At 33.2% G+C, this 19,032-nt stretch overlaps 1 protein-coding gene across 6 annotated transcripts in view; it reads right to left on the reverse strand.

The window, feature by feature from the left end:
- The window catches only part of RAP1GDS1 (Rap1 GTPase-GDP dissociation stimulator 1), a 173,941-nt gene that overhangs the window by 86,682 nt on the left and 68,227 nt on the right, over positions 1-19,032 (reverse strand). For all 6 annotated transcript variants that reach the window (XM_045472253.1, XM_045472242.1, XM_045472232.1 and 3 more), the window contains one exon: positions 11,879-12,004. In XM_045472253.1, the coding sequence (XP_045328209.1) occupies positions 11,879-12,004 (126 nt within the window). The remainder of the gene's footprint in view (positions 1-11,878; positions 12,005-19,032) is intronic.

Consider the following 19,032-nt stretch of genomic DNA (forward strand, 5'->3'; position numbering starts at 1 on the left):
AAATTTCAAATACATTTACATATTTACATTTATAATGCAGGATCAGGAAGAAAGCACTAGTTCCACAGATGCAGTTTAAAATTAGGTCACAACATGGCATCTGATAGACAAAGCTCTGGGGCGCCTGATGATACTTGTGCTAATTTCTGCAGTCAATAGATTTCTTACATTAGCCAAAACTGTTTGATAATCCTTTTTTTCAAAAAGCCTTTAAATAATAGAGCATCCACGAATCACCAAGAAATCACTGAAATTACTCCGTTTATTTTTATATTTCTATACTATCATTTTATTAGCAAAAGACTAAGTAACTGCAGATTATAAGAAAATTATACAATAATTAAACTCAATTAATTCCATAAAATTACCTTAAATGATTTCTGAATAGCTTTTGGGTTACAATGTAAATAATTTATTATTCTACTTTATAAGTCTAAACTGCTCAAGATCAAAACTAAATTTTATTCCAATTATTTTACATATGAGAGAGGCTTTTGTATGAAACCATTTCATACTTAAAAGAAATGCTAGGTTATGTATATGTATGTGTGTATGTGTGCCCACATGTATATACAGTTACGACTTAAAATTTAACTTGAACTGACAACAGCACGGTTTTGGGAAAGATACAAACATTTATTCCAGCCAGCAAGAAGAATGTGAATTATTCACTTTCAAATAGCATTTATCTTTTATATTCCCTCCCAGCCAAGGGAAATATCTGCAACATGCAGCAGAGACTACTGATTAAGAACAGAGAGACTTCTCAGTACTTCAGCTTGGTTACAAAGAACAAAAATTGAAAAATTAAAACAGAACACAATTAAGAGCAGAGGATAACCTGTATTAACAAGGTTCTCATAAGCAGACTGAAAATTTTATGTTTACTATATCTAAATGTTGACTTCATCTTTAATGGTGAAATTAAGGTAATAAAGGGGGGAAAGTTTTAAGCAAAAACAAATCTTATTTTTGAAGAACTTTATAAATTAGACTTTCCCCACCCTAAGACTTGTTATTCAGGAAAGAAAAATTCCAAAGGCCATTCAGGCTTTGACTCAGAGACTAGGAAGGAGCCTGGTATCCAGGGGACAAAAAAAAAAAAAAAAAAAAAAAAATTAATTTGGCAACTATGTATGACTTCTTATTGAACTCAAGAAAAATCATCTAATATTTCTGTCACATGCAACACTTTCTCAAATGCTGTCTCCACCTTCATATCTATAAAATTGGTAACAACTGCTTGAAAATGATTATTCCATCTCTTTTTAACAAGACAGTCACATCTTTATAGTACTTGGAAACTAATGAAGTATTGGAAAAAAGCAGCTCTGTAATGTGTCCTTTGCCCTACAATTATCAAGGTAAAAATTTAAAGAATCTTTGAGTTTTAAATGCCACTTTAATAACAAGAGGCATCTGAATGTGATAGCAAGTATAAAAACGGAAAAGATCACAATTCCTCAACATGTAAACTATCTGAAGGGTTATTTAAACCCTTCAGGTTTAACCCTTCATGCACTGTATAAATCCAGTGCATGTTTTACTTTGCAAAAATAAACCACACTGATAATAAACAATCTAATCTCAATTCATATTATAATTTCATTCCTTCTGTTGTAGTCAGTTTTTACCACATCACACCTGGCCTACTGCAATGGCTTCCTCCTCTTTTTGCCTCACTTTTTTTCCCATTCTGATCCAAGTATATGCTTCTATAAAGCTGAAGTATCAATTTCAAATTATTTTCAGTGTTTTTTTCCTCCTGTCCAGACATCAAAGTACAAAATAACTCCTTATAGTCTACATACATTTTAAGTGCACAACACACATTGACACATGGATGCAAAAATCAAGATGTGTAACCACAGTAAACCTCCACTATTATTTAGTTATTTAAAAAATTCTATCTTCATGACAGTTGATATCATGCCCCACAGCCCCAATTCTCAACTTTCCCCCCACACCACAAGTTTCCTACTATTGCCTTGCTGCTGACTTTTACTGACAGATGGACTTGACTTCTATTTTATTGGGAAGATAGGAGGCCATGCCAGAAACACTATTCTGATTGCCCTCTTTACTGCCTTAACATTTTTTTTTTATACTTTCACCTATCTTCTGACAGTTTTCTATAATACCAGATTTACTTGGGTTCATGATTTCATTTCTCCTCTTTTCATCCATGATCTTTCTCCATCAGTTATTCCCTATAAGAGATTTACTCTGTCCTTGTCCACAGGTTCTAGCCTAACAAATATGTTCCTCTCTCCAGTGCTCTATATCACTCTCAGAGTGCGGCCCTTCCCTCAAACTACTCATCTCTTTTTTTCTCGTTAAACTTCCAGAAAGTTAATATTCCCCCTTCATTTCCTCATTACTTACCATAGCCCTTGAAATTTGACTTCTCTCTAAACAAGACTCAACTTAAAGATGTCTTTTAAAATATGAATGTCTCTTTCTCCAGTCATCAAAATTCAGTATTTTTTTTCTTGGCAGTACTTGACACTGTTTACCACCAACTCTATGAAATCCATGACAAGAAATAAATTTATTTCCCTGAATCTTTCAGTGCTTCTTCACAAGCTCCTTCATGTCTTCTACATCCTAAATATGGCTGTTTTCCTTTAAGCGTTTCTTCTATTCTCATGGGTCAACGATCACTCGTAAATGCATGAATCCTAAAGCACGTTCACCAGAATGTGACAACAGCACTTCAGGTTCAACACACCTCCAAACATATTCACCTAGATGGGATCTCACTATTGATGTCTCTTGTTGGTATTATCTTGATTCAAATTCTGGACCCATGGACTCCTTCCTCTTAAATGATACCTTTTTTGATTCTACACACACACACACACACACACACACACACTCTCTCTTTCTCTCTCTCTCTCTCTTCCTTCCTGTTCTCTCTTTCATTTGTTCCTCAAGTTGAAAAAGGGGGAAAAAAGCTTTTTAAGTGGTTATTCTTCATCTAGTCCACTGCCCAATGATTTTTAAGTAGGAATGTGCATCAGAATCATTTAGGGAGCTTTTGCAGAATATGTATACAATAGGCTGTATTGTAGCCTCAGAGATGCTGATGATTTACTTGTTCTAGCGTATGACTACAAAAACGTATTTTGAAAATGTTCCCTAAGTGTTTTCAGATGCACACTTCTTAAGAATGGCTGCCTATCTTATAATGTACATCTCTTTCAAATTAACTTTGTCTATTGTATCAATTTGAACATTTCATTCTTTTGCTGAAATACCTTCAACGGCTCCCCATTACAGAAGCTCTTCCCTAACCTGGGTTCCTGAGACATCACCCCATTATATTATCTATCTTTTAAAAGGCTTTTCTGTGCTCCTGAAAAAATCCTTTAACATTCTCTCCACAGGTTGAAATCCTATGCAGATTAAATGCCTTCTTTTTCATGGATACTATTGAAAGAGCTCAATCACAAATGAGCTCCTTCCTAGACCTATATTATTAACCTCTTTTAGCATTTGTTACATAGTACCCTGTTTTTTAACATTGATATACATGCTTCAATACAATGAATACACTACAACTTCCTTAAATATAAGAGACACACTTGGACAGAAACAGAAGTGATTATCAGCAAAATCATTTTCCCCCTCACATTATTTGCATTGGTTTTCTAGAACAAGGGTAAATTATAAACTACTTAAAGGCTGATACTTACCAGAAATCTCACCTGAAGTAGAGGCTTGTGGCCAAACACAGAAATTCTCCTGAGACTAGGAATGCTAATGTGTAACCTATCACCATAGGTTGCATAGAAGGCAGAGGCTAATAAGTTGTAACTTGTTCATTACCTGCTCTAAGACTTGAGAGTATAAATTCCCTCTCCTTAAGAAAGGGGAACCTTCTGGCATTGTTAGTGGGAATGCAAACTGGTGCAGCCACTCTGGAAAAGTGTGGAGGTTCCTCAAAAAATTAAAGACTGAATTACCCTAAGACAGAGCAATAGCACTACTAGGAATTTATCCAAAGGATATAGCAGTGGCTGACACAGAGGCACATGCACCAATATTTATAGCAGTGCTATCAACAATAGCCAAATTATGGAAAGAGCCCAAAGGTCCATCAACTGATGAATGGATAAAGAAGATGTAGTTTATATATACAATGGAATACTACTCAGCAATGAGAAAGAATGAAATCTTGTCATTTGCAACAACGTGGATGGAACCGGAGCATATTATCCTAAGTGAAATAAGTCAGAGAAAGACAGATACCATTATGTTTTCACTCATATGTGGAAGTTGAGAAACTTCATAGAAGACTACGGGGGAAGGGAAAGATAAAGGGTGGAAGGGAGTGGGGAGGTGTGGGGGGAGAATGGATGATGGGCACTGAGGAGGGCACTTGTTGGGATGTTTTATGTAAGTGATGAATCACCGAAATCTACTCCTGAAGCCAAGAGCACACTGTATACACTGTATGCTAGCTAACTTGACAAAAAATAGAGTAAAATAATAAATAAAATAAAATAAAATAAAATAAAATAAAATAAAATAAAATAAATTCCCTAAATCTTATTTTGGGACTAGCAATTTTTGTTGATTTTTTCCTGAAAGTCAAATTTGAAAATTTGAAGGGAGAAAAAAATAGAGGCAACTGTATCCTCCATTTTAATTGCGCAAACCCAGTAAACCAAAACAAACAAAACCTTAAAAACCCCAACAGTTATTGCTGTAGATCATACTTTAAAATTTCATATGCATGTGTATACATGCATAAGTGTGTGTGTGTGTGTATGTGTGTATATATATATATATATATATATATATATATATATATATATATATAATTTCCTCCACACTACAAGTAGAGTTGAAAGAAACAAGGTCATTTCACATACAAGAGAGAACATGTATGCCTCTCAGATATAAGGAGTTTTTTAAACTTTTGATTTTGAAATAATTAGATGCTCAAGGAAACCGAAAAAAAAAAAAAAAAAAAAAAAAAAAAGCAGTACAGAAAGGTCCCATGTAGCTCCAGCTCACTCGAAGGGTCACATTTACACAACTTTAATACAATATACCCCAACCAGGAAACTGCCGCTGATACAACCCACAGACCTTGTTCAGATTTCATCAGGTTTCATAGGCACTTGTGTATGTGTATGGACATGTATAGTTCCAAGCAATTTTATCACATATATAGATTCATACAGCCACCCTCAATATGTGGTATTTTTAAATATTCACTTTCATGCAAATCAGATTTTTATCAAATTGATAACAGGCTTAAAAATAAAAGATAAGCATTTTTTTTTGGTCTCAGAAAAAAGAAACGTGGATACATTATACAACATAGAAATTGAGCATGTACAATGAGTACAAACAAAGTAAAACTGTATTTTGGCTGAAAATAAACTAGAAAATACATTCAAGTCAAAATTTCAAATTTTTAAGTTGTATGCTTCCAGTTCACTAAAAAATAATATATCTGGGCTATGATGTCCAATTAAAACAAAGTATTCAGTATTATTTCTGGGATTCTGTTGAAGATTTGGTATAAGAAACAATCATATGGAGACTATCTGGGCAATTTTTATACAGCCATTATTGAAGATGCTGTCTCCAATGACAGCCAATATCCTCTGCATATTTTAAGAGGGATGTGTACAGATTCATCTAGGGAGCTGATATCCCAGTGATAAATCTCTTCTAGCATTTGTCTCAACAGTTTTTGTTTTTTTTTTTTTTTTTTTGACCAAGGAACTAGACTATTTCTCCCTAGCATAAAATAAAAATTACTTAGCATAACAACTTTTTTTTTCACCCTGGCTGCCAAGAAGCTCAAATTAAATTAGTGCTTATTATGGTAAGTATATTATCCCTGATTCTTAAATGATTTATCTTTGCCTCTCTTTATATGGCTTCTGGTCCTTGTATCTTTATTTTAGATATCTTATGTATATTAGTATATGTATTACATTATGTCACAGCACACTTTTAGAAATAATAATGTATGGACTGAATGTTTGTGTCCCTCCAAAATTCACATCCCTGATGTGATGGTAGTAGGAAATAATTAGGTTATAGAGGTAGAACTCTCATAATGGGATTTGTGCCTTTATAACAGACAGGAGAGCTTGCTTCCTCTCTTGCTTCTCTCTCTGCCATGTACGCATACAGTTTGCTGTGGGCAAAAACTACTAGCTTCTTGATCTTGGATTCCTCAGCTTCCAGAACTGTGAGAAACAAATGTTTGTTGGTTAAGCCACCCAGTCTATGATATTTTGTTATAGTGGCCCAAACTAAGACAAAGGATCATGCATATATGCTACATATTTCCTTTGCACAGCAGCTCAAAATTTATATTATACATCTAAATATAAACCTAACTTAATTCACACAAGTCCACTTTACCAATGAGGATATTAAAATTCAGGAAGATTAAATGACAACTTAGTAAATGGCAGAATTGGAAATCTTAACATCTGCAATATTTGCCTTCCAGGGGCATAGTAAAATCTCACTTATTTATAATTACTTTTATTTTAAAATGAACTATATTTTATATAAGCAATGCACTATTTGCTTAATTTCTAAAAATGGCTCCAATTACAACTGCTATCATCTATTTATTTTTATTCTGACCAAAACCCACATAAATTTAGTGTGTACTTTTAACTGTCAACAAGTTGTGTTCCTTTGTGCATTTTATTTTCTCTATCATATTAGAGACAGACATCTTTAATGGCATGAAATTTTTCAGTTTATAATTGTGTTACAAAACAACATTTTTTCCCAATATATTCAGCATGTCTGTGTAATAAAGTATTTTCATGTGATAATAGCCATAATTACTATCTCTAAAAATTACAGTTGCATGTAGTTTTTTATTCTCATATACACAATACACTTTGGTGATAAACCCATTCTTATACAACAGATTAACTGATAAAAGAATCTGGTTTTTACTTATTGGATAATAATTCTATTTTATTCTAAAACTGACTACTGACACAAAGTAGGGTAAATATATGAACCTGCAAAACTCTCTAATACATGATTAAATACTTAACCTAATTTATACCACTGAAATAAGCATTTATTTTAAATGCCAGACATAAATTTGCAAATACACTTTGCTTACTTAGGCAATTTCAAAGCGTGTCTGTATTATAACACATACTTATCTAACCAACTTACATTACAAAATACTATAGAATTAATGCAAATTATATTTTATCATTTGCAATCAGAATGATGAATTCTTTTTTTACATAAAAATAGTGTAGCAAAGTTATAATCATTAATATATAAATAGGTCCAGGCATATATTTGGTATCCTTTCCATTTATACTTGAAGTCAATGAAATAAACAGTATTTATTTCACTTCATAAATACTGGCTATGGCAAGCCTGATCATCATCTCATTTTGAATATTTATTTATTCTTCAGTGAGCACAAATCCAATTTTCTTCATATCATGTAAGATGGCATATTATATGTTTCTTAAGTGTGTATCTTTCCAATAATAGTATCACTTATATAATAATCATTAATTTTCTATAAAGATGCACATTTAATTTTAATATGTATTAACTTGAATTGTACATTATTCTTTCTCTGGTATATAGAATGGCACAAATATTTGTCTAATCATTGTCTTCCAGCTTCTACTAAATAACCTTGGACAAATACATCTAATATCAATTATTTCCTGACCTCAAGCAGTAACATTTTCAAACAGAGAAAACTCAGTCTCCAATCACCAACTTATCCTTACAAAGTATAAATACAGTGTGGAAATTTAAAAAGCAGCTCTTCACTACCATAAGGCTATTTAACTATATCAACAATTTAAAATGTGTACAGCTATATAAACAAAACTAGTCATTGAAAGAAGGGAATACTACAGAGATAGACAAATGAGAAAAAAAAAGAACTCATTCTTTTTAATATCTCCTTTGAGAGAAATGTAAATGAAATAGGCTGAAGGCATGCAATTCTGAAATGTAATGCTACTTCTCTTTATTTAAAATCACATTACCCAACATATCTCATCACAATTTTGCTAATTCCTTTCTAAATTGAAATACAAATTTTCCCTAATCTTTTTTTTTTTTTAATTTTTTTTTAATGTTTATTTATTTTTGAGACAGAGAGAGACAGAGCATGAACGGGGGAGGGTCAGAGAGAGGGAGACACAGAATCCGAAACAGGCTCCAGGCTCTGAGCTGTCAGCACAGAGCCCGACGTGGGGCTCGGACTCCTGGACCGCGAGATCATGACCCGAGCCCAAGTCGGCCGCTTAACCGACTAAGCCACCCAGGCGCCCCCCTAATCCTTGATTTAAAGCATCTCAAATGTCTCATAAAAAGGGTTTTTTGGCAAAGTTCAAGGCAAGACAGCTTTAAAATGTTGCTTATATCAGAAGTCTGTTTGGATACTTGGAAAGAAAAATCCATAACTGAAGTATCTTTGGAGGCTCTTTGGAAGATCAGAAAAAAGACCAGGCATCTTAAATGAAAAATGTTCTTATCCAGTGATTCTTTCATCTCTATATGCAAGAGAAAGACTGGGATTCAAAAAGTTGATCAGCAACAAAGCCTCACTCCGTCCTATTTAGCAGTTCTGTCAGTCTGCTACCTATGTTATGTAAGAGTTTCCTTCCATTCGGAAGAGTTCCTAAAATGTCAAAGCCAGTAAAACTGAAATCTGACCTACTTTTTTCAAAAGATTTCCATGGATTTTATGGCAAGTGTAATTCCTTTTACAGTTGGAGTTCTCCTCCTTTCAAATAAACTGTGTTAACTGAAATATCCTAGCAACTGCATTACCTTTTAAGGGTTAAAATAAAAATCCATAAAATATACACAAATTTTCTCAAATTTTTATCTCTTATAGTGAATTCCTTCTGGTGCTTTTTGCATATATTGGCTTTATTATCTGTTGTAAGCCTAGTAACATTCTGAATGAACCTGCATTAAAATATTATCCACTTAGGAGTGCCTGGGTGGCTCAGTCATCTCATGTTTTGTGGGTTTGAGCCCCATGTCAGGCTCTGTGCTGACAGCTCACAGCCTGAATCAGAGCCTGGAACCTGCTTCAGATTCTGTGTCTCCCTCTCTCTCTCTGCCCCTCTCCCACTTGAGCTCCTACTCTCTCTCTCTCAAAAATAAACATTAAAAAATGTTTTTAATAAAAAAAATTAGCCACTTGGAGTGCATTTATAAAATGTAAGTAAACTGCTTAGTCTGACAGGTAAGTTTGATAAAACACCAATGTGAATTTTAAAACATGTATTATTTATAAGAAAAAGATTCCCTGTATTTATAAAGCTGTCATGTGTAGTTTTCTATTTTCTTTTTAAGAATGAAGCATTATATTCTTTTTTTTTTTTTTTTTAATTTATTTTTGAGAAAGACAGTGTGAGCAGGGGAGGGGCAAAGAGAAAGGGAGACACAAAATCCAAAGCAGGCTCCAGGCTCTGAGTGGTCAGCACAGAGCCTGACGTGGGGATCAAACCCATGAGCCATGAGATTGTGACCTGAGCTTAGGACAGATGCTTAGACGACTGAGCCACCCAGGTACCTCAATAATGAAGCATTACATTCTTGAGAGGGAAGAAGGTTAATTAATTAAAAGAGAAGTTACTCACTACTTTTTAAAAAAGAAATCTAATTCCTGGGTTCTTTCAAACTCCTAATTGTCAAAATATATAATGAGAAATGCATTTCAAATAAATTCACAAATCAAGCACACAGCATCATATTTACAGACTAGAATATCATTTTCGTAATTCAAATAAAAGTGCTGTACTTTTCTTACAATTATTCTGACAAAATCACTGAGATGTTCACAGAGATTTAATTTCAAATAAAAGGATAAGAAAGCATACAGGCTTATAGAAATTATATGCATAAGATAGCATGGCACAGTGAATACATTTTATCAGACAATTTACAGTAATAAATCACTCTTTATATTTATACATTTTTAAGACTATTAACTTCACTTTCCTTAAACAAGGTTTACAAGTATAAAAAACAGCCTATATTTGCTATGCTTAATTTTCCATTTAACTATAATTTACATTGAATTAAATGAAAGTGAAGTGGTTATAAATATTTATAAGTAAATGAAACAAAAAAAATTAACTTCATAGCCTAAAGCACACCCACAGACTTTATACCTCATAAGAACAGAGCAAATGGACTTTACTTTCATCAGAATGATAATCTTATCAACTACACATTTACTACCCTAACTTCATGGTTCTTTAGAGTACACAGGAAATAAAATTACTGTGTGCCCATAAAAATAATAGCAGTATGAGATAAGAGATCACTATGAGTGTTTCTTCTATTGTGCCAAAACTAAGGGAAACTCCAGGACAAAAGTACTTAAAATAGAGAACTCCTATATTTAAATAATGCATAATTTAAGAATAACTAAACAGAACAAGGGTTAAAGAATACTTGCGGCAGCCCTAAATTCTAGTAATATAACACAGAAGGATAAGAATAAACATAGTAATGATCAATGGTCACCAAATACATGCCATCAATCTTTGACTATTACTCTGTAGAGATCTTTTTAACTTTTATTCTTAACATTAATGATATAAAATATATCTTAAATGGTTCACTCAATACTCAAAGCTAATACTGTAAGCTATGATGTTTAATAAAAATCCTAAATATAAAAAGGCAAAGTTACAAACATAAAGCACTAGAATTTTATAAATAAAGCTAATACCCTAGGATAAAAGGCCCTGGAAGGAAGGAACAGATAGATAAATTTATAATCAGTATTGGGGACTGGAAATTGTAACTTAAAATTCATATTAAGACATCCACATCCTCACACATATTATGTTCCAGAAAAAGTAAGGAAAGGAGAATAAGTTAGGCTAGCCTTACCACCAATGCTACAAAGAAATTAAAACTGAAAGTTACAGTTTCAGTCTTTTTTCTACTTTCTTTTATCATAAATAAATATGTTTATGACCTTATTTTCTATCTGGCTTACATGTCCAAATCACTTTGTGAGGCATCACCTATGATGAAAGGGTTATGTCTTTTGTGCATGAAATCACTGGGGAAAATAAACAGTAAAAGTTATCTTAGTTATATAAATAGAACTAAATTCCTAGGAGACTTTAAAGGTAAATGTTAAAATATGTGTTTCTGGCTCAGAAAATATAAATCTAAGGAAAATCCAGGATAAGGCAAATTTAACTGAATATACTCAAGATTTTTCTGTATTCTGTTTACATATTTGTGGAGAGGAGAAGTAGAAAATGTAAAATTTTTGCAGTATATCCAAACCCAAGTTCTTGCTTTGTCTTTACCTGGCACAGTAGCGTATTACAGAAAGCGGTGAGGATGATAATGACATTATGACAAATAGGAATGGAGTCAATGCAGATGCAGTAGGCCAGTCTAGCTTTTGAGAAGACAATGGTTTTTATTAATGGTTTTATTGAATTACAAGTAATTAAAAATTTATTTGGACAGACTTAAATACTTTAAAAAACTGTGTTCATAAGCATTCTCATTCAGAGATATAACTGCAATAAAACCTAACTGAAAAGACAATATACATTTGTTCTAAAACGCTTCAAAAACCCCAATTTCTCAGAAATTGACTTACTTTCCTCTGAAAGTATTATTTGTGATAGCAGAGAAAAAGAATTCACTTCCTTAACTTCTTAGTTAAGAATCCTATGGCTCAAATTTCCACTGGTTCTGCTAAGCAAGCAGAGCTAAATCATCTGGCTCATGTTAGTGTCTTAGCCTAGAAAAGACAGTGCTAACACTAAAAGTGGAATTAGTCTGAAAACCATAATTCTTAAACAAAAGTTTTTAAGTGTATCATTGATATTTCAACACTTACGGCTATCGTAACATATGTTTCCTAGAGCCCTGCCCGTTTGAAGTAGCACTTCCTGGTCTTTGCTATTTAGCAGCTGCACCAGTGGTGAAATCAATCCAGCATCCACACATGGAATACGCATAAATTCTGAAAATAAGAGACATATGTAATTAAAAATCTAAAAATTCACAATTTACATAAATCACGTCCCTTAATAAATACCTACGATTAAAATGTTTAAGATGGCTTACCATTTGAAGAGTACATTGTGTTCAAAAGCACCATTATAACCCTACTAAATACTTCATAGAATAAGTACAACAAAATGAGTGGGCTCTTATTTTTATTGACGTCTCTGCCACAACCAAAAAGACTTTTAATTAAATTTCATTATACCTAATTGATCACTATCTTCTTATAATTACAAATGTGCTTGGGAAGCAATGTGTGATGATGGAAACATTGGCAATGCTCCTTCCATGAACCTGATAATTAACGTACTACAGTTATAAACTAAGTTATCAAATTGTGCGAATTTTCACTATATGGTCTCTAAAAAAGACAAAATATGATTTTTTTCAAAGGTTCAAGTGTCTCATTAAAAATAATAGTTCCTTTTCAATTGCTAAGATCTAGTGGAATCATCTATTCCTTATCTTCATTCCTACTCTTTATTTGTATGGATCATTAATATCTGCTGTTATACCCACACATTCATAGGTCTTAAGTACCAAATGCTAAGTTTTCTTATGCTTCCAACTCATTTTTCATTAGCTCTATAGTAAACCATTCTCAAATTTATTGTCTCCCAATAACAGCATCACAGTCATGATGATTAGACATAAGTTTTACGGTGTCTCATGATAGACTACTACATAATTAAAGGATAATAATGACATCTAATTAATAAAAGTTCTCCAAATAATCAGTATTCAGAACCATTATTTTGGACATCATGATTTGCTGTAAGGATGTACTGGTCAATGAAGTTAGTCAACATACATCTAATTCCTCTACCTATAACCCATCCTACTACATAAATAAATCACTATCTTTTCAGTATTACTTTCAAGGGGGCCCACTCCTTAGCTTGCTCCACAAACACCATCATAAGCAACCCTCCTTCTCTTTCTCTTCATTTTCAAATTCCTAGAGCACATCATATAGGGCTGTTATGTGAGCTGTTACCTCTGACACAACTTTTCCTGCTAAGATAGCTATGAGTCACAGAGGTATTCCTCTCTACTTAAAGGATTGCATTTCTATTATATCTCTTACTTACTACTGTATTATTGAAAGCTCTCTGTAATTTAAACTTCCAAGATTAAGAATACTTGTTACTTCTAAAGCTAACTTTTAAGTTTACTGTTAATTTTTTTTTTTTTTTTTAACTCCCTAACAGGAGTTTTCCCTATTGGGAAAACAAATCATGCTATATGTACTTCCAAGAATTCAATGACCATCTTCTATGGAAGATGACACATCAGTCTACTTGTCTACCTCTTAAGTTAATGGTCACACTTCAGGATCTTTATATATTTCAAATCTTAAAATAGCACGTCACCAACTCAAATTAATCAAATTAAATACACATATTCATTATCTCTTCTACCTTTTCCTATAACTAGTTTCCAACAGTGAGATCATTTTAATAACTACTAAAATAAGAAATTTAGGAACAGTCTGATTTGCACTCTTATGTCATAAATGGAATCTGTTGTTAGATTATACTGGTTTGTTTGTTGCTATGCTTCACACAATGGCAACATTTATGAGCTACTATTTTTGCTTTGATACCCTCATTGTCTATATGATACCAACATATCTTTCAAAATTCTGATGGTACAATCAACAGCTTCAGTTATTCTTGAAATGATAGAGAATAAGTAATTACAGGAAAATTGCAGATTCAAATAAAACTAAAGCTGTTCTGAACATTTTTTTTTTTTAAATAGAAAAGCATATAAAGAACACCTTAAACACTCACCATGTTATAGGTCAATTAGGTTTCAATTTTTTTAAAAAGCACATTAAAGGGGCGCCTGGGTGGCTCAGTCGGTTGGGTGTCCGACTTTGGCTCAGGTCACGATCTCACAGTTTGTGAGTTCGAGCCCCATGTCAGGCTCTGTGCTGACACCTTGGAGCCTGGAGCCTGGAGCCTGCTTCAGATTCTGTGTCTCCTTCTCTCTCTCTGCCCCTCCCCAACTTGTGCTCTGTCTCTCTATGTCTCTCAAAAAATAAATAAATGTAAAAAAAAATGTTTTTAAAGCACATTAAAAATAAAATAAAACTAGTACATTCCTTAGCTTTCAATATAAAGGCAATACTGCCAGTCCCTGAAAAGAGTAAATTCCCTTCTAAAACCTGCTTTTCAGCCAATTTGTTTTTTAACTGAGGAGTGCAGCCCTCCTTAGCTAGTTTTAAAGACATGAAGTTACATACTTTAGAAGGACATATGTAAAAATACCAGGAATCAATAAGGAATATGTTTAAGATCTTATATAATTATGTTATATATAATATATAATATAGTAGTATAATACATAATATAGTGTTATATATGAAATATAGTATATAATAGTTATATATATAGTTATATATAATATGCATATATATGTGCATTATATATATTATATATATAATATTATATATATATATAATGTAGTTACATACTTTAGATGGATATATGTAAAAATACCAGGAATTAATAAGGAATATGTTTAAGATCTTATATAATTAATATATATAATTATGTTATTATATAATATATAATATAGTATTATAATATATAGTATAGTGTTATATATGAAATATAGTATATAATAGTTATATACATATTGCATTATATAATGTAGTTACATACTTTAGATGGATATATGTAAAAATATACCAGGACTTAATAAGGCATGTGTTTAAGATATTATATATAGAATATAATTAAGATATTATATATGTAACATAATTATATGTTATGTATAATATTATATATATAATTGAATGAATGGCTGTGACAGTCATCCCTGTTCAAAGGGGTTCCCACTAGACACATCCCTAGTTCACACTGCTTGTGCCTGTTACCTGATCATAGCTGGATGGACTCTGACTCCAGTCCAGACTATATACAAGCTGGCCTATCAGATATTCTAGTTCAAAAAATCTTCTAAATGGGGCACCTGGGTGGCTCAGGTGGTATAGCACCCGACTCTGGATCTCAGGGTCGTGAGTTCAAGTCTCATATTGGATATGGAGCCCACTTAAGAAAAAAACATCTACTAAACAGGATAATAGTGATGAATTAAAAAAAAAAAAAAAAAAAAAAAAAGAAGAAGAAAGAAAAATCAGATCCTCTCTTGACAATTTTTACTCCAGGGGAGTGAGGGAAGGACTATCAGGGGAAAGCTGAAACTAAGATACATTCAGAATGACAGTGAGTGGAAAAACCAAAGTCTGTGGAAGCCATTATGTAATAGAAGGCAGAAACCATTGGGGTGCCTGGGTGGCTCAGTCAGTTAAGTGTCTGACTTCAGCTCAGGTCATGATCTCAGGATTTGTGGGTTCAAGTCCCACATCTGGGTCTGTGCTGACAGCTCAGAGCCTGGAGCCACTTCAGATTCTGCGTCTCCCTCTCTCTCTGCTCCTCCCTTGGTTGCACTCTCTCTCTCTCGAAAATTATAAACATTCAAAAAATTTATAAAAAAAAGAAACCATTAAGTATTTGTACGCATATATGTGTGTCTATGCAAGATAAAATTCATTTTGCTGTTTGCATAATGTGTGGACTTCAATGCAGAAATTCAATATAGAGCTTTAAGGAATAGGCATTGTTCTATCTCAATACCAACCCAAATTTATTAACATAAAGTTGATTTCTTAAGAGTAGTTTTTTCCTTTGTAGCAAAACACTCAAATGCTTGATAGAATATCTCTATTTCTGTCTAAATCCAGTCTTCCTTTCTTTTTTGCTTTTACTTTCCCAAACCTACTTGAATTACATATCATTTAGCATCATCACAAAGTACAGTACTGTGACAAAACTATAAAATAAAAAATTTCTTTTTATAAAACCTGCTTTTTACATATCTATTTATCAAATATTAAAAGTCACTTTCAGCTGCCAGACAGAACCAAATCTATTTTATTAAAACTAAACTCTTTAAGCCAAATAAAAACAGAGTGCTAGAGTCTGCCTTAATGTTTGTTACACTAAACAATAAGTATATTCAGTTTGAATTTTCTCTAATAACCTCACAGCAATTATTAACTCTTAGCTTTTTACAGTTTTCTTCAGAAGAACAAGGAAAACTATGAGGAATAAATATATAAAAAGCTGTGACTTTTATATGCAGGTTGTTATCACATTTTTCATTTATACTTTGTATTGCCTTTTGTTAAAAAATTGCTACTAATTCTTACAAAATGACAGAGGTTAAACTTCCAAAACTACAACATCAAGAATACTTAAAGCTACCTGACAACCTGGTGCGTTATTTTTGGTGGTGGGTATTAATTTTATCCAACAACTTTTCTAGAGCATACATATATTTAATACTAAAATAGACATACACTTGTTATAGAGTAGAGGGCAAAATTAAAACAAATTTACAAGAGAAAACACGAGACTTCCATGTTTCTGGCAGTGCCCTCTCTAGTCCATCCTAGGCGTACACTTTTATTCTTTTGTGGTTGGGAGCATTCAAGTGGAAAAGTTTGATAATGACTTTTATAATCTGATAAAGTACAGATGGGGAAAAAAGCATAATGTTGATCCAAACTACTGATTCCATATTACGTTAGACTGCGATTTAGTTCTCAAGCTATAGAGGTATGAGAATCACTGGGGGACTTGTTAAACCAAATGGCTGGATCCCAGTCCTAGAGTCCCTGTTTCAATAGGTCTGAAGGAGAGGATCAAAGAATCTGCATCCTAATAAGTTCCTGGTGATTCTGATGCTGATGGTCCAAGACAGGGAAGGAGTGTTTTAGAGGACTAAAGGAACAGAAGCCAAGTGGTTGATCTTTTGTCTGCTTTTTTATACCCTTTAACTTCAGTTATCAGCTTAATCTTTCAGGTCATACACTGCTATCCCTGCATTAAAATCACTAGTACCTCTTCCACTGCTATCATAATATCTCATTTACTGAAGAGAAGTAAAGAAGAATAAAACAAGGTGAAGCATAAATTCCAAAGACTATCACATATATTTTTTTAAATTTTTTTTTTTTTTAATTTTTTTTTTTTTTTTTCAACGTTTATTTATTTTTGGGACAGAGAGAGACAGAGCATGAACGGGGGAGGGGCAGAGAGAGAGGGAGACACAGAATCGGAAACAGGCTCCAGGCTCTGAGCCATCAGCCCAGAGCTTGACGCGGGGCTCGAACTCACAGACCGCGAGATCGTGACCTGGCTGAAGTCGGACGCTTAACCGACTGCGCCACCCAGGCGCCCCTTAAATTTTTTATTTTAAAGAGAGAGCACATACATGTGGGGGAGAGGGGCAGAGGGAGAGAGAAAATCTTAAGCAGGCTCCATGCTCAGCACAGAGCCCAATGTGAAGCTTAATCCCATGACCCTGGGATCATAACCTGAGCTGAAATCAAGAGTTGGATGTTTAACCGACTGAGCTACCAAGGTGCCCCACGTAAGTGTCTGAATCTCAGCTTTACTACCTACTAGCTGTGTAAAGATAGGCAAGATATTTAGCCTGTTATCTCATGTGCAAAGTCCTATCTCATATGGGGTTGTTATTAGAATTTGAAATAATGTACATAACTCCTGGCACAATGTAGGCATATTAATGGCACCTAGTCTTAGGAAATTATTATTATATCTTGACAATACAATTCTGAAAAGGAGGAAACATTCATAGACACCTCCTATCTTGCTTATTTTTTTTTTTTTTTTTGCCTCAAATCAGTCTTAAGTGTATTGCATAGGGGAATATTTTATTTAAAGGTATCAAAATCCTTTACTGTAATTTATGATCATGGCTATGCTCCCACATTAAACTTGCACATGAAACTTCTTGCTAATCCTCTCAAATTTCAACATTAGTATGCTAATTTTTGGGAGATTTTGTATGCACAAATTTAAACATAATTATATTTTAAGGTTAATCTGAATCTATGAAGTATATGCTAATATTTCTCCTCTGTAGTTACATAAAATGCACAGCAGAGTGGAGATGAAAAAATCACCTTCCAATCTCTTTTTAACTCTGGTTCACAAAATCTTGTTTTCACCACCAAGTTTCTAAAAAGAAGAAATATAAGCCCAATTAATGTACTCTGTGGGTCATGCTGCATTTCTGAAGATACTATTTATTTTTAAAAAAGATTCTAATTTACTTTCTCAGCCAGTCACTTACAAAAACAATGTGGTGATTAAGCAAAAAATAACTATTTAAATGTATCCCGCTTATTTTAACCAGTAGAGGTAAGTGATATGCCCTTAACAAGCCTCTGATTAAAAGTATAAATGCTACAAATTCTATTATGTCTTTAGAACATAGCTGTCATCTACTAAAGTATTACTAGAAGCAACCTATAGCAGCAGAGTTATCATGAAACTGTGACAAAATATTATAATGACTGATATTAAGTAAGATCACAGAGGAATGGCAATCCACAAAAATGTACTATCCAAAATTTCTGAATCTATGCTAAAATTAGTATGTAAACTCATTCTTAAGAGAAAAGGCTTTTGTGGATGGAGCTGGAGTGTATTATGCTAAGTGAAGTAAGTCAGAAAAAGGTAAGTACCATGTGATTTCACACATATGTGAAATTTAAGAAACAGAAGAGATGAACACATAAAGGGGCAGGGGGAGGGAACGAGAGCGGGAAACAAACCAAGAGACTCTTAAAGATAGAAAACAAACTGAGGGTTGATGGAGGAAGGTGGGTGTGGGATGGGCTAGATGGGTGATGGGTATTAAGGAGGGGACTTGTTATGATGAGCACTGGATGTTGTAAGTGATGAATCACTGAATTCTACTCTGGAAACCAATATGCACTATACGTCAACTAACTAGAATTTAAATAAAGATTTGAGAAGAAAAAAAGAGAAAAGACTTTGAGAAAATAACTGATTTCTGGAAATCTATACTGTAATTCTCATTAAGTTAAAAATAAACCATGTGATCTTAAGAATCAAGCTGTATTGGGGTGGCTAGGTG

Source organism: Leopardus geoffroyi, chromosome B1 (genome assembly GCF_018350155.1).
Source record: "Leopardus geoffroyi isolate Oge1 chromosome B1, O.geoffroyi_Oge1_pat1.0, whole genome shotgun sequence".
NCBI lineage: Eukaryota > Metazoa > Chordata > Mammalia > Carnivora > Felidae > Leopardus > Leopardus geoffroyi.